This window comes from Myodes glareolus, chromosome 5, assembly GCF_982192425.1.
Source record: "Myodes glareolus chromosome 5, mMyoGla1.1, whole genome shotgun sequence".
Taxonomy (NCBI): Eukaryota; Metazoa; Chordata; class Mammalia; order Rodentia; family Cricetidae; genus Myodes; species Myodes glareolus.
Genome location: NC_142030.1, coordinates 66,819,568 through 66,836,848, shown reverse-complemented (window position 1 = coordinate 66,836,848; position 17,281 = coordinate 66,819,568). Strand labels below are relative to the sequence as shown.

The window sequence follows — 17,281 nt, the reverse complement described above, 5'->3', positions numbered from 1 at the left end:
CAGATGGTTGTGAGCCACCATATGGTTGCTGGGAATTGAACTCAGGACCTTTGGAAGAGCAGGCAATGCTCTTAGCCTCTGAGCCATCTCTCCAGCCCCCTGAACTTTATTTTTGATTTAAACATTACTTGTCAAAACCTGTTGGGATTCGGAAATAATCACTAGGGCTGGAGAGATGTCTCAGAAGTTAAGAGCACTGACTGCCCTTTCATTTGGTTCCCAGCAACCAAATGGTGGTACACAACCATTTGTAATGAGAACTGGTACCCTCTTCTGACCTGCAGGAATACATGTAGGCAGAGCCCTATATACACAATAAATAAAAATGCTTAAAAAAAAGGAAGAAAGAAAGAAAATAATCACCGAACTCATAAAATCTATGCAGTGTCTGAATGATTGGTATTTTTGCAGATCTGACCATGATAGTTCATATTAATATGACAATAAACTTGGCACCATTGCCCTTTTAGTGGACTGAAGCCTGTGCTGCAGTGACTCTGTTTTTTCACTTACTTGTTCAATACCCATCTTTGCCACAGAGCACAGATTCCATGATGACAGGGCCTGTGTGCTGTCTGAGCCTGTCCAGCTACAGAGTCAAGCTATTGTAGGTCACGCATCTGTTGGATGGCTTGCTGAGGACAGAACCCTGGAGTTCAGATGCTGGCTACGAGTAAATTATACATCCTTTTTCTCTGTCATCATTTACAACGGGGCAGTAATATATTCTCTGTGCTACACTGGTTGTGAGAATTAATTCAGACAATACACATGAAAAAACACAATGAATTTAGTAACTTTTGAATGCCCGTGATAGCATTCTTACAAAATACAGAGTTGAGCTTTCCTTGTCCCCATGAAGGAAAACTTTTGCATTGATATCTCAGAGGGCAGGATTAGAACCATAGTCTTCAGGTTTTGAATTTAAAGTGGAACATAACTGTTTACTGTATGTTGATATTTGTACTATGAGGGGTGGATTATATATTGGCCCATGATCTGTCTAGAGAATAGCATTGCGGAGGTATGCAGTCTGATGAAGCTGGCTGCATATGCATCCTGATCTAACATAGCACTTAAATCTCACAGGTCTGAAATTGTTCCTTATCTAAAGGTCAGGTGAGGTCACCAAATAAACAGAATTTCAATTTTCTTGTATCTGCGCTTATAACTTGTTTTGTGACTGAGTATGTGGTCAGTTTTGGAGAAAGTTCCAAGAGGTACTGAGAAGAAGGTCTATTCTTTTGTGTTTGGGTGAAATGTTCTGTAGCTATCTGTTAGGTCCATTTGATCCATAGCGTCTGTTAGCTCCATTACTTCTCTGTTTAGTTTTTGTCTGGATGACCTGGCCATTGGTGAGAGTGGGATTTGAAGTCTCCCACAATTAATGTATGAGGTTTGATGTGTGACTTAAGCTTTAGTAATGTTTCTTTTACAAATGTGGGTGCCATTGCGTTTGGAGCATGGATATTAAGAATTGAGTGTCATCTTGGAGGATTTTTTCCTTTTAATGAGTATGAAATGTCCTTCTCTATCCCATTTGATTAATTTTGAAGTCTATTTTGTTAGATATTAAAATAGCTACACCATCTTGATTCTTAGGTCCATTTGTTTGGAAAAATCTTTTCCCGATCTTTTACTCTAAGATGATGTCTGTTTTTGATATTGAAGTGTGTTACTTGTATGCTGCAGAAGGATGGGTCCTGTTTTTTTTTTTTTAACTGTTCTGTTAGCTTGTGTCTTTTTAAAATTATTTTTATTTATTTATTTATTTATTTAGGTTTCTTGAGACAGGGTTTCTCTGTAGTTTTGGGGCCTGTCCTGGAACTAGCTCTTGTAGACCAGGCTGGCCTCAGACTCACAGAGATCCACCTGCCTCTGCCTTCCGAGTTCTGGGATTAAAGGTGTGCGCCACCACTGCCCAACTAACTTGTATCTTTTATTGGAGAATTGAGTCTATTTATATTGACAGCTATTAATGATCAATGATTGTTAATTCTTGTTATTTTGTTGTTATTTTTGGTATAGTGTGTGTGTGTGTGTGTGTGTGTGTGTGTATGTGTTTCTCTTCTTTGGATTTTGCTGATATGAGTTCACTTCCTTGGGTTGGAGTTTTCCTCTTAGTATCTTCTGTATATTTGTGGATAGATATTGTTTAAATTTGATTTTTTCATGAAATATTTTTTTTTGTCCATTTATGGTGATTGAAAGTTTCGCTGGGTAAAGTAGTCTAGCTTGGCATTCGTGGTCTCTTAGAGTCTGCAAGTCCAGGCCTTTCTGGCTTCTAGAGTCTTTATTGAAAAGTCAGGTGTAATTCTAATAGATCTGCCTTTATATGTTACTTGGCCTTTTTCTCTTGCAGCTTTTAATATTCTTTCTTTGTTCTGCATGTTTAGTGTTTTGGTTATTATGTAGTGTGGGGACTTTCTTTTCTGATTCAATCTATTTACTGTTCTGTAAGCTTCTTGTACTTTTATAGGCATGTCTTTCTTTGAGTTAGAAAAAATATCTTCTATGATTTTGTTAAATATATTTTCTGGGTTTTTTTCCTTATTTATTTATTTAAAGAATTTCTACTTCCTCCATATTTTCTGGGTTTTTGAGATGGGATTCTTCTTCTTCTAGTCCTTTTTTTCCCTTAGGTTTGGTCTTTTTATAATGTCCCAGATTTCCTGGATTTTTTGTGTCAGGAGTATTTTAGATTTAACATTTTCTTTGATGAATCTATTTCTTCTATCATATCTTCAATGCCTGAGATTCTCTCTTCCATCTCTTGTATTCTGTTGGTGATGCTTGCATCTGTAGTTACTGTTCACTTACCCAGATTTTCCATTTCAGAATTCCCTCAGTTTGTGTTTTCTTTCTTTCTTTCTTTCTTTCTTTCTTTCTTTCTTTCTTTCTTTCTTTCTTTCTTCCTTCCTTCCTTCCTTCCTTCCTTCCTTCCTTCCTTCCTTCCTTCTTTCTTTTCTTCCTTCCTTTCCTTCCTTATTTCTTTTTCTCTTTCTTTCTTCCTTTTAGTTTTTTGAGACAGGGTTTCTCCTGACTGTCCTGACTGTCACTTGTAGACTAGAATGACCTTGAACTCACTGAGTTCTGCCTGCCTCTGTCTCCCAAGTGCTGGGATTAGAGGTATGCACCACCTTTGCCTGGAAGATTGTGTTTTCTTTATTGCTTCTATTTCAAGTTTCAGTCTTGAATAGTTTCCTTCACCTGTTTGGTTTTTTCTTGGCTTTCTTGGCATTCTTTAAGGAATTTGTTGATTTTCAGCAATTTTTTGTTTGTATCCTTGATTTCTTTTTTTAAAAATATTTTATTTATTTATTTATTTATTTATTATGTATACAGTATTCTGTGTGTATGCCTGCAGACCAGAAGAGGGCACTAGACCTCATTACAGATGGTTGTAAGCCACGATGTGGTTGCTGGGAATTGAACTCAGGACCTTTGGAAGAGCAGGCAATGCTCTTAACCACTGAGCCATCTCTCCAGCCCCTATCCTTGATTTCTTTAAGGGATTTTCTCCCATTTTCTCTTAAGGACCGCTATCATTTTCATAAAGTTGTTTGTAAGATTGTTTTCTTGTGTTTCATCTGCCTTGGAATATTCAGGTCTTGTCATAGGATAGCTGGGATCTGGTGTTGCCATATTGCCTTGGCTGTTGTTGATTGTATTCCTCCTCTGGTGTTTAGGCATCGGAGTTCTGGATGATTATAGGTCTAGGTGCTGAATTCTGAGTTTGTCTTTGGTGGATGGTGTTTTGTTCCTTGGATTTTGTTTCCTCTTTGGTCTTCTGGACTTTGTGACCTAGATTTCTGGCTGCCATGACCTCTGATCTACTAGAGAGTCTCTGTCCAAGTTAGGGGCTGGCCCTCTCTGCCAGCTAGCTTGATCTTTGGTGTAGCAGGGCATCTCTGTTCTTTTGATTGGTGTGGTCTTCATCTGGGCAGCAGAAGGAAGTCCACTGGGGTTGGAGATAAGGCCTGGCAGGGGGTGGGTGATGAGCTGGAAGGGCCTGGGCTATGGAGCTGGTATTTGGGGATAGAGTCCAGGGAATGGGAACACTTGAATTAATTAGAATTAATGTTTAGAAATTGTTTGCTCCAAGATTCTTCTGAACAGGTGCAATAGTCTTATAAACAAAACTTTTAACACTATAGTAATTATTCCATTGGTCCAGACCCAGTCTGTGGAGAATCTCATATCTGCTGTTCCCACCTGTACCACCGTCCACCCCACTCAGACCCTGGCCACTTGCTTTTTGTCACAATTCTCTGAGGATGCTCTTCCAGTGGGTCTGTAGTCCTGCAGCCTAGATGGCTATCCTAGGATGCTTCTCCTTACTCCACTGACAATCTCTTGTTCCCCAGTGTGAGGCGGGTCTTAGTGCCAAGGCTTCCCTGGGCTCCTCAGGCTGGAGCTGCAGCCATGGAGCAGAGACTTGAGCTAATGGACTCACAGGAGCCTCTCTTCCTAGGGACAGCATGAGGGCTGGGTGACGCAGTGAGAGTGTTCTGTGTTGGGCAAGCTTTGAGGAAGGGAAGACAGGAGGTAAATTGCTTTATTTTCGTCCTACTGACTGTTTTACACACCCGGCTTCTCCAGAGAGGGCCCATATGAGCAGGAGCTCTGTGTACCTTGGAAGCGACAACCAGTTGAGGATCTGTAGCACACCATGATGTTGTTTCCATTCTCCTTTGACTCAGTTTCCCTTACCCTTGTTGCTTTGGAATTGCAACCCTCAATGAAAACATTAATGTATGTGTGTGTGTGTGCTGCAAAGTTTGATCATTTGTTTGTTCCCCTTAAAGACTTATTTTTGACTGGACTCAGACTTATAAGTAGAAGCTCTCAGAAAGGACAGCCTACGTCTCTTGGCAATCTGTTCCTGGAATTTTTCTTTGGCTTGTTTCATTCGCTTGGCTAAAAGTTTAGCACATTCTGTAGCCTCCTCCTCGTTTTTCTTAGCATGTTGTTTCTCAGAGCACTTGTGTTGCAGGATACGTGGAGTAACAGGATGCTGAATCTTGGGGGTTTTGGTTCCGGGCTTCTCACCTTCTTTGTTTCGGGGCTTTCCGACAACATATTGGTAGACATAGAGAGACTGAAAAGCTTTTGCATTCTGCTAGCTCTTTTTGGCCCCAACCCCCGAGGCACAGTAGTGTCTTCTGTCAGTCCAGGAATATCCTTCTCTCCCCTTTTTACGATAACCAAGTTAAGAACACCAGCTTGGCATCCACAGTGTGCCCCTAAACAGACTTGTGCTTCTCTCTCCAGTTCTCTTTGGTCTGTCACAAGAATGCTCCTTGCTCATCAGCAGGCGCAGTCTGATGCCCCTTGCTCACCAGCCATGGGTCAAGATACCTTGCCTTCCGGGAAAACCTTGTCTGTTATTCCCCTCACGGATTTGGACACACAACCTGCCTTCCACTCTTCACCTAGAGCATCAGCAGCTGCTCTGTGGCCATGCTTCTCATAGAAAGTATGAAGTTTGCGTTCATTGTCCATTTCAATGACTTTCTGACAGCTGGCGCCTGGGAAGGAGATGTTAGCTTCATCTCGACACGGTTAGCTGCCTAGAGGGTGCCACAGAAAGGAACATTTTCTTTTTTCTAAATTATGTTCTTATTTATTCTTTGGGGATTTCATAATTATACGTTGATTATATTCATCCTTCTTTCCAGCTCCTCCCAGATCTCCCCCACCTTCTCGCACACCCAACATCATATTCATTCATATTCTCTACCCCCTGACCCCTTAGAACCCATTAAGTCTAGTCTGTCAGTAAGTCAGTTGGCTGACTTGTCTTGAAAGTGGGGCTTGCCTTGTAGTGCAGGTGATATACCAGGTGCCACTCCATTGAAGAAAATGACTTTCCTCTCTCAGCAGCAATAAAATGCCAATAACTTCTCAGCCAGTGTGACGTTGAACTCTTAAGTTGAAGAGACATTCCTGCCACAGTCTCCCTAGCAGCTGGGGTTATAGGTGCATGTCGCTGGACCCAGACACCACTCTGAGTTTGAACAAATGCAGTATATAATCAACCCATTAAAATCAAGATACAGCCTGTTTCCATCATCTTAGAAGGTTTCCTGTGCCTCTTGGAGTCCATCCTCCTTTCCTACCCCATAACTCCTAGCAATCATTAATCTGGTTTTTCTCCCTATAATTTGGGCTTTTCCAGAATACCATATAAATGGATTTATATAGTTCATGGCCTTTTGATTTTGGCGCTTTTTTTGTTGATTTATGTATTTACTTTTACTTTTAAATTTATTTACGTTTTATGTGCATGGGTGTTTTAACTACATGTATGTCTGTGTATCATCTGCATGCCTGGTGCCCACAGAGGCTAGAAGAAGGTGCCAGATCCCCTGTGACTAGAGTTACAGATGGTTGTGGGGTGCCATGTGTGGGTGCTGGGCATTGAACCCACACCATCTGGAAGAGCAATCAGTGCTCTTAACTGCTGAGCCATCTCTCCAGCCTCAGGAATTTGGATGCTTTCACTTTTCATATGTCTTCAGAAGTTAATACAGGCTGCTGACTGCATTATCAGTAGTTTATTCCCTTTTATTGTGAAGTGGTATTGTTTTCTCTTTTTAAATGGGAACTTTATTATCACAAGGCTGGGTTGTGTTTTATTGGATGGATAATGGATCTAGAACAGCTTGTTTATCCAGTTGCCAATTAAAGGCATGTGATTGTTTTCCGGTTTGACTAATATCCATGCACTTTTTTTTGGTAGAAATATGACTTTATTTTAGGATCAAGATTTCTAGGATATATGCTAAGTGTACATTTAATGTGAAAAATTATAGAGATATTTAATTGGCTTTATTATTTCCCCTCATCTCCTATAGTACCTAAATAACGTTATTAAGAAGAATGAGGGAGGGCCAGAACTTGATTTCAGTTGCTTCTAAATGGTTTGTTTAAAGGAAACCTATGCATAATCTTACTAGGGGAGGCTGTTGATGCCTGTAAGAAAAGGGCAGGCTTGGCAACCCCAGAAGCTCTTCACTTTGTCTCCGTCACTCAGAAACAGTTCTGACTCAGCCTCCGCATCCTATGAGGTTTGAAGACAGCACCACCTTATGCCATTCCTATGACAGCCCATGGCAAACAGGTTTCCTATGAGCAGGGTACTCTGGACCAGTATGGTAACCATGGTAAACCATGGTAGACATGTGGGTTAGAAGTTAGGCTGTCTGATTTAACATTTTGGGATTTTGCTTCTAACCTATTTTCTAAAACTGTATTTAACTTTTGAGCCAACTGTCAACTGTTTTTCAGAGTGGCTGAACCATTTTGCATTCCCTACCAATAATGCCTGAGAGTTGGATTGGTTTTGTATCTGTTGGCACTTAATATTATCAGTTGTTTAATTTTAGCCACTTTAGTTGATGCATAAAGTTACCTCCTTAAGAGTATAATTTATATTCCCCCTAATGAGCAGAGATCCTGAGTATCTTTTCATGAGTTTTTATGCTGTCTGCATCTCTGCGTCTCTTTTCTGAGGAAATGGAATGATTGACGTGTGTGTGTGTGTGTGTGTGTGTGTGTGTGAGACATCGTGGGACTTGAACCTGGGACTCTCACATGCTAGGAAAAGCACCCTTCCAGTAAGCTTTCCCTCCATCATTGACTGACTTTAAAAGAGTGTTCAGAGCATTCTGTATCAGAATAAGGACATGATGAATGTAATTCAGCAGTGCCATTAACCAAAGCGTTTCGCCTTTTAATAGAAAACCCCACTCAGTCTCAGGTACATTCACTCATTTATTCATGGACCTGTTTCATTTGTCATTCACTGAGAACATTCTGTATGACAGTCCATAAAAGTGTAGGACTTAGTCCTGCCCTTGAGTTTATTTTTCAGTTGGAAAGCCTGGGGAGAGTGCTGATAGGGAAGAGCCAAGTTCTAATGGGAGGCATGAATCAGCATGATGTATTTGGGGACTGTAAGTACTCTGATTATTCCTACTTGATGAGCTAATTACAAATTCCAAAAGCAGAACCTTCACCTTAAAACAAAAGTATTATCTTTCCCTTCCTCAAATACCAGGTTGCGTGTCTCACCAGACGCATTTAATTATGGCTTCAGCCCCCTCAAGGCAGAAAACCAGTGTGCTGGGTACAGCTTGTGTCTCGGCTCCAGTGTGTTGTGGCTCCCTGTCTGTAACAGCATGTGGGACGCAGGGCAGTGTCCTCAGACCTCTGTTAGCAGCTCTCAAAGGATGCGTTGGAAACTTTGCGTTTTGCCTTGCAGGCTGTCACTCAGAACTTTATTGTCTTCACTTAACTTTGGGCCCCAGACTCTATTTTTTCTCTATTTCCCAGTCCTGAATGGACACCACTGGGAACAGGCAGACAGGGTTGAGTTACTTCTAGAAGCAATCACAATAATAACAGAAGTGGCAGCTGGGCCTGGAAAGCTGATGGGACATCTAAATTACAGTCAGATAAATGGGATTCAGCTTTTCACATAGTCTTATCTCTTTAGCAAGCCAGGTAAATATGGGATTCATTTTTACAAAAGATTTATATACAAAATGGTTAAAGTAAAGATGGTTAAAAACAAGACTGAGCACTGACAGTCATAGCTTCCTTTTCACGTTAGCATTCATTTGCAGAGGCGTCTTCATTCCCCAGGAGGCAGGGTGATGAAGCACCACTCTCAGACAATACTTATTTTCTCAGCGATTTCCTATTGTGAGGCTGGGACAAACCTTGGGGAATGAACAGCTCCTATCTGACAGGGAGAGTCGCGCAGCGGTGAGTCACCTGGAGATAGCGACGGGCTTGAGTATCCCTAACATCTGTCGTAGACATCATCCACCTCCTCCCAGTGAGTCTGTTTGCACTGTGGAAAGGTCTCCTAAGGCGCTGAGCCCCGCAGTGCAGATGTTTTTGAAGACAGATTTCCTGCTGCACAGAGAGTGGCGTGATTGATTGATTTCTCTGCTTCTTTCTAAGCGCTTTACTTTGTGTGTGCTTTCTTAGGGACAGTCTCAAATGGAAAGGGTTGGTTAACCAGCACTCTCTTCCCAAAACATGTGTTAACAAATACATGGGCTATGCAAGGCCTGCCTTTTGCTGTTGTGTTCGTATACTTGTAAGTGTTTGCCTTTTCTTATGCCGTTGGCTGTCACCCCCCACTGTCCGTCCTCACTCTTTTCTTCCTTCCAAGCACATGTCTGCAGCATGTTTGGTGCATTTCTGTGGACTTATATTTCCTAGTGAAGTGCACGGACATATTTGTGTGTTATTTTTTTAAATTAATTAAATGCATTTCTTTATTTGACATCCCAGATATTTTATGTTATCTTTAAGCTGCGTAACTGGGGGTGTGCTTCTGATCTGGGCCGGCTTCTCACCTTCAGGCACTGTGCTATCTGAAGACCGGGTGCTGCTGTCTCTGTGCTTACTCCATTGCCTCCCAGAACCGGGCAGTGGTATGTGGCATGCACCCACCATGGTTTGCAAATATGCTCATGATAAACCTCGAGGTTGATTTCATGATACCGAAATGTTATCATAATAAGCAGTCTCATAGGTCTAAGCTCTTATGTTTTGCTAGGAGCAGGACTGTTGTTGGGTTGTGGTAATACATATACTCATCCTGATTGCCAGTCACTCTGGAGAATGGCCCAACCAGGTTTCTGTCGCTACCAGCAATGCGTGAGAGCTCTTGTTTACTTGTCGTTTTGTTGCTATGTAGCAGTGTCCGTCTTTCTGGTATTTAACCAAATAATAAGGCAGAAAGAGGTATCTTATATTTTAATGGGAATTTTCTGACTTTAATGAATTTAAGCATCTTTCTGTATATTTACTAGCTGGCTGGGCTGGGGATGTAGCTCAGTGGTGTATTTCATACAGAGAAGGTCGCTCAGTCCTCAACTCTGTGCTCCCTCCCCGCCAGAAGAAACACTTTACAAACACACATGCAAATCCCCACTTTCTCTCTGTATTTAGGAGGTATTCTAGTTGTTTGAATTGTATTTTGTCTCTTTTGAGTTTTCTATTTGCCCCCTCCCTCCCCCCCGTGTACAGTTCTTTGTGTGATCTGTGCTTCTCAACTTGGATGTGTTGTAAGTCATCTAGTGCGTTAGTTACCTTCATGTTGCTGGGATAAAACACCACGACCAGGGGGCTGGAGAGATGGCTCAGCGGTTAAGAGCATTGCCTGCTCTTCCAAAGGTCCTGAGTTCAATTCCCAGCAACCACATGGTGGCTCACAACCATCTGTAATGAGGCCTGGTGACCCCTTCTGGCCTGCAGGCAGAATATTGTATACATAATAAATAAATAAATATTTAAAAAAAAAAACACCACGACCAAAAGGGACTTAGGGCAGAGAGAGTTTATTTTAGCTTATGGTTCCTGTGGGAGCATCCATGATGATAGGGGAGGGGCATGGTAGCCGATGGCTGGAACAGGAAGCTAAGAGAGCACATCTTTAACAGCCAACAAAAACCAGAGAGGGAACTGCAAGCAGGGTGAGCCCCCTCACTTCCTCCAGCAAGGCACCGCCTCAAAAGGTTCCATAACTTTCCCAGGCGTTGACATCAGCTGGGGACTAACTATTCCAGTACTTGCCAATATTTCCTATGCAAACCACGGCACTCGGGGGATCTTTTATGATTAGGTTAGACTTCTCTAAACGTGCAGGCGGGTTTCAAGACTGCAGACAGTTGTAGTCCTTGAACTAGTCTTTGAGCAGTTAGGTTGCAAAAGCCTCCTAGTCTGTCTATCGCTGTCTAACACCTAAGCTTCTCCAACATCAATATTTTGTTTTGTGGTTGTGGTTATTTCAGAGTCCTTCATTATCCCAGGGTTAAAACGGTTTTCTTGTTTATTAATTTTATAGGTTTCAGTTGTTGAGATAGGGCAGCAGTTCTCAATCTGTGGGTTGCGACCACTTTGGGGGTCAAACAGCTATCTCACAGGGGCCCCATATCAAATATCCTGCATGTCAGGGATTTACATTACAATTCATAGCAGTAGCAAAATTACAGTTATGAAGTAGCAATGAAATAATTTTATGGTTGGGCATTGCCACATGTGAGGAACTGTATTAAAGGTCGCAGCATTAGGAAGGTTGAGAACCATTGAGATAGGGACTTGCAGGGTTGCGCAGGCTAGCCTTGAACAATTGTGCTCAAGCCGTCTACCCGCTTTAGCCTCCAGAATAGTTGGGACTGTAGACACAGTACGTGAGTAGTCTGCACATTTATGGTGTTATGCTACCTTAACGACTGACTATATTTGGTTACTTTTGCATTGTGTATGTCTCAGCTAACTAATTTTTATCTTCCTCTTTGTAGCAAGCACGATTTTTCAGCATTTTCAGTCTTCCATGACTCAAGATGCTGCTTTCATCTTTCTTCAAGTTTCAGGATCCACAGATCCGCTCTGTTTTCTCCTTTCGTGGTTCAAATATATGATCGTGTACTAGCATCATACAGCTCTTCTGTGTGTAGCTTTGAAGTATGTTTTAATGTATAGAAGGGTAACTTTACACCTTTGTTCTTCCTTTTCATATTTGTTGTCTTATCTGTAAGTAGGACTGAATAGCCATTTGCTTAGATCTTTCTTGTCTTTTAGTAGAGCTTAAAGTATTTCCCATAAGATCTTATGAGATATTCTTTACGTTTTTCACAAATATTACTATTTTTGTTACTTTTGAGAACAATATTTTGCTTCTGCTACATTTACTCATTGATATTTTCAATGTAGAGACAGTCAATAAGTTTGTTTTGTTTTGTTTTCTTTGAGACAGGGTTTCTTTGTAGCCCTGTCTGTCCCGGAACTCGCTCTGTAGACCAGGCTGGCCTCAAACTCACAGAGATCACCTGTCTCTGCCTCCCGAGTGCTGGGATTAAAGGCGTGCTCCACCACTGCCTGACCAGTCAACAGTTTTTATAAGTTCTTTTTTATTTCCCTTCTTGGATGCCCTTGTTTATTTTTGTTGCTTTGGTTCATTTTCCTATGTAGATTAGTATACTGTCTGCAAATTGTGACTGTTTTGTTCATTCTACTCTTTGCTTTTTAATTTCATTCTTTGTACTCATTACTTATCATAGACTATTTTTAAAGTAGGTTTACGTGTACGGAAAAATTGGAGAGGAAGGAGTTCTCATACTCCTTCTCCCACAGTCAGAAGTGACTGCGTTACTCAGCACCTTGTACTGGCGTGTTTGTTACAACCGGGGAACGGACGCCTGCACGTGAAGGGTGTTAATCACAGTGGGGAGTGCACACCAGTCTCCCTCTGTGTGGTACAGCTCTGTGAGCTTTGCTATTATGTAACCACCATCACATAGCCCACAGAATAGCTTCCCTAAAGCATCCTCCAGGCTCCACATCTTCATTCTCAGCCCCTTACGCCATCTCTTTGGCAGTCACCGCTCTTTCTGGTGTTTCTGTTGGCCTTTTCAGAATGTCACGTGATTGGCATTGTCTTCTGGCTGTTCTTCTTTCATTAGCAGTGTTCACTCACTGCTCTTCCATGGCTTTCTGTGGCTTGGTAGCTCATTTTCTTCGGTTTTCTTTTCTTTCTTTTTTGAGACAGGTTTTTGTTTGTTTGTTTGTTTGTTTTTGTTTTATCTCACTAGCCCTGGTTGTTGGAACTCATTCCATAGATCAGGAACTTGGAAATTCCCCTGCCTCTGTCTCCCAACTTAGTTCATTTTCTTTTCTTTTTGTCACTGACTGATACTTCATTGCATGAATGTACCAGTTTGCTTACCCAACTGCCTATTGAAGGGCACTTGCTCTTAGGTTTTCTCAGCTGTGGATGAGGTTGTTATGAGCTTTCATGTGTGGTTGCTGGGTTGTAGAGCAAGTGCGTGTGGAGACTGGTGGGGAGCTGTCACACTGCCTTCCATAGTCTCTGTCACCTTGTGTGCTCACCAAGAGCGAGCGAGAGATCCCACTGCTCCACTTTCTCACTCTTGGTACTAGTGCCACAGCTCTTAGCCCTCCGCGTAGGTGTCTGGTGGGTCTCCACTGTTTTACTCTGTCTACTGAGTGTCTTCTTATGTGCTTATTTGATACCTGGGTGCTTCTTTGGTAAGATGTCTGTTCAGACCTTTAGTTCATTTTTAAAAAAAAAATTATTAATATTCTGTCTCTGTGTATGTCTGCAGGCCAGAAGAGGGCACCAGACCCTATTACAGATGGTTGTGAGCCACCATGTGGTTGCTGGGAATTGAATTCAGGACTTTTGGAAGAGCAGGCAATGCTCTTAACCTCTGAGCCATCTCTTTGGTCCCCCTTTAGTTCATTTTTTAGTTGGGTGTTTCCTTATTACTGAGCGTTAAACATTCTCTCTCTAATGTCTGTCTGTCTGTCTGTCTATCTATCTATCTATCTATCTATCTATCTATCTATCTATCTATCCCCTTTGTTAGGTATGTGTTTTGCATTTTTTTTCTACAAGGCTATATATGCTTTGTCTTTTCATGTGTTTAACAATGTCTTCTTTAGAGAAGACATTTTCAACTTTCTTTTTTTTGTGTTTATGGCATATATATATATATATATATATATATATGTAGGTGTATGTACATGTATGTGCATGCATGTGGAGGTAAGAGGTGGATGCCAGGTGACTTCTCGTTTTACTCTCTACCTTGGCTTTTGAGGCAGAGTCTCTCATCGAACATGGAGCTCACCGATGTGGCTAGACTGATTGCCGGTGAGTGCTGGGATCCTCCTGTCACTGCCTCCCTAGCTGGGGTCACAGGAACACATGAAACTCTTTATGTGGGTTCAGGGAGTCTAACTCAGGTTCACATGCTTTATTGACTGAACTATCTCTGTGGTCCCACATACTTTAACTGAAAAGTTATTATTTTTAAGTGTGTGGGTGCCTGTATCACAGTGCACATGTGGAGGTCAGAGGACAGCTTTGTGGAGTCAATTCTCTTCTTCTACTTTTATGTGGGTTCTGGGGATTAAACCCAGGTCACCAGGCTTGTATAGTACACACCCTTACCTGTGGGGCCATTTTGCCAGCCTCGGCATTCTTAATTTTAATAAAGTTTATTTATTAATAATTCCCTTATGGATGGTGCTTTTGGTGCTGTATCCAAAAATCTGCTGTGAAACCCAAAGTAAACTAGATTCTTTCCAGTGTTGTCTCCTGGACATCTTATAGTTTGCATTTTACATTTAAATTTATGAACTGGCTTGAGGTAATTTTTGTGAATGCCTGTATCACTTTTTGTTGACCCAGCTTCCCCAGGGCTGTTTGTTGTAAGCATTCTGTGTGCTGCATTGAGCTGCTTTACTCCTGTTAAAGATCAGTTGACTGCGTGTGGCTCTGTTTTGGGGCCCTTTATTGCATTCCATCGATCTGTTTCCTGCCAGTGTCACATTGCTTTCATTACTGTGACTGCTTATAATTTGCCTTATAACCTTGTATTGCTGAAAGTAGGATTTGTGATATGCTATAATTTTAGTTGTAGAGGAACTGGTTAATTTTAATAAACCGACAACAACAATTTTAGAAATTAAAGTATTGATTCTTCTTGCGGGGGTATCATTCTTTCAAAAGCTGGTACAAAATTCTTCCAGTCGAATAAGGACCTGCCAGTGAGCTTTCTGTCTGCGGGCACTTATGTGTCTATAACCCTGAAAATCATAAGCTTAGATGGGGAGAAATTCTATGGATCGGTTATTCTTAAATAGTATTGTATTCCTTTGCATTTGTAGTGGCTTAGTGTTGCATAATTGTATAAAGTTCATAGAGATGCAGCTTAATGCTTTGATATTATTTCAAGAGTAGTATTTTAACAATTGGCCGTCTGACAGATATTCGTTGAAATAAGTCTGATCACATTCCATTTTTGGATTCCTTTCAGGTCAACGAGGCCTTCCTTCATGTGACACAACGCAGGTCCACAGGCAAGGTGCTCCTCTCTCTAAAGTAAATCCTCACCCAGGCAGCAGACTCGGGATCTGATCTCCCTCCTGCATTTTAAAGGGCACTGTCTTCTTGACTGACCCAGGTGTCACATCTTGGTGACAGTTCCCTTTGTCTCTGCTCATAATCAGTGTGATCACAGAGGTTCTTGCCCAAATTCTGCTCTTTCTGAGAGCAAAACGTACGATTACTAATTCTACAAGGAGAACATGTCTCAGGAAATCCGGGCAGGATGGATGCTCACCTAAATCAGTGTTTCAGCCACCAAGTCTGTTGTCTCCCCCACCCCGTAGTTGTCCCTGTGCCTCCACACCTCCTTTTCTATTCTGATTATGTCTCATGTCTGACTGGCTTTTCCTATGGCTGTACTCTCTCATTCCCTTCATCTGTGTTTCACATTATCATCTCCCTGAATCAGCTCTGACTGTGTCTCGTCTCAGTGTCTCAGCATTTTCTATGCTGTGGAGCTCAGACTCCTTGAGCAGATACTGCATTGTGACTGACTCGTCCCTTCCCACTCTTCCACCTTCATCTCCACACTCCCGCAGTGCCCAAGTGTGCCTCTGCTGATCCCGCCCTGTGCTCCATTCCTGTGGTTTCCTCTCCTCCACCTCTAAGGCCTTTCTGATCTGTAGGCCTGGTCTTTTCCATCTGCCTGCATTTTCAGGAATGTGTTCCTCTCTGCTGCTGCTGCTGCCTTCCTGACTCCTCCCCCAGGATTTATCACGTTCCCCTTGAATCACGGGGACACATGTGTAGTGGAAGGAACACAGGCTTCTGAATTTAAGATGTGGGTTTGAATCCCACCCTCCCTGCTGCAGGATGGTGACTCAAGTGATTGGCATTTTGCTTTTCTTGCTGTAAATCAGTGGTTCTCAACCTGTGGGTTGTGACCCCCTGGGGGTCACATATCTTGCATGTCAGATATTTACATTATGATTCATAACAGCAATAAATTTATAGTCATGAAGTAGGAAGGAAAATAATTTTCTAGTTGGAGGTCACCACACCATGAGGAGTATATTAAAGTGTTGCAGCATTAGGAAGGCCGGCATCCACTGCTGCAAAGTGACTGTTACAATATCTGTCTCTCAGAGTTTCTGTAGCCAGTCAGTACATGAGGTAATTGGGCAAAGCACATAGCAATGGTAATCTGTTAGTGAATGCTGGTTCCTTCCACTTTCTCTTCTTTCCAGACAAGTTACAAGTTCTTGAGATATAAGTTCTTGAGAGTATCATGTCTGAATATTGATTTCCTATCCTTCTACCATTTAATTTATCTAGAGTCTTAAATTGGGGGAATATTTAAGAATATGTTGCCATGGAAACAACCCAAATGCCTCTTAACAAATGAATGTGTACATATGCATACTGGTATATATATATATTAGTATATATATCACATATATAATATATATTGTATTGCATATGTATTGTATAACTGTGCATACATTGGAACTGTCCAATTCAACAAGACATAAAGTAGGTGGCTGTCAGGAGCCCTCTTGAAATAGATTCTGGTAAACCTGACACCCCTTTCTGGGGGAATTAGGAAGTTACTTAGGGCATTTGAAGTTTCGGGTTGGGAAAATGAAACAAAATCTATGGAAATGCATGGTAGTAATGACCATCCTAATGAACTATCGAAGTGTGCACTTTCAATTGTTTTAAAAATGGTTGAAATGGTAAATGTTAGGCATGTTTTGCCACAATAAATCAGTTTTTAAAAAGATGTGTTACTATTACTTCTAAGTAAACTGATAGATTCAGGGGAGAGAGCAGTGGTGTTGTGCTGAACTCAGTGGGTGGGAGCCGCTGCCCTGTCTTCATCTGCACGTTGGGGGAGACCTACACTGCCATTATGTGCTGGACATTCTGCCGACAATTCTTGAGCTACGATGGTTTGATTTGTGATTTCCCCACTATATACTTATATCCTTTTCCAAAATGCTTGTGAAGATAATGTTTTGCATGTGTATGTATGTATGAGTGTGATGTATGCATTTGTATTTACATGTGCATGGGCACACATGTGGGGGGTGCACATGGAGTGTATGTTGTGAGTATGGAGGACATTGAGAAGGTCAAAGTCATATGTCTTCTTCAGTCTCTCTCCATTTCCTACATTGAGGCAGGGTCTGTCACTCACTGAAACTGGAATGTTAGCTGTCAAAGCAACGGGCCTTCAATAGGCTCCTCACTTTGAACTTTGACTTTTGGTCCTCTCGCACACCAACAGTGCACACTATGTTACGATACTCTTGCCCTCATACTGGATAGGGGATGCTGAGGCTCCCAGGCAGTCCCTCTTGTCCTGATGTTTGGCTCTGATCACGTGTAGGTCAGAGG

At 41.8% G+C, this 17,281-nt stretch overlaps 1 protein-coding gene across 1 annotated transcript in view; it reads left to right on the top strand.

Annotated features, from left to right (window-relative positions):
- Positions 1-16,662, top strand: part of LOC125391646 (protein Cryzl2-like) — a 38,497-nt gene extending 21,835 nt beyond the window's left edge. Inside the window, exon 10 of the mRNA XM_048421097.3 lies at positions 14,871-16,662. Within this exon, the coding sequence (XP_048277054.1) occupies positions 14,871-14,939 (69 nt within the window). The 3' untranslated portion in view covers positions 14,940-16,662. The remainder of the gene's footprint in view (positions 1-14,870) is intronic.
- The last annotated feature ends 619 nt before the right edge of the window (positions 16,663-17,281 follow it).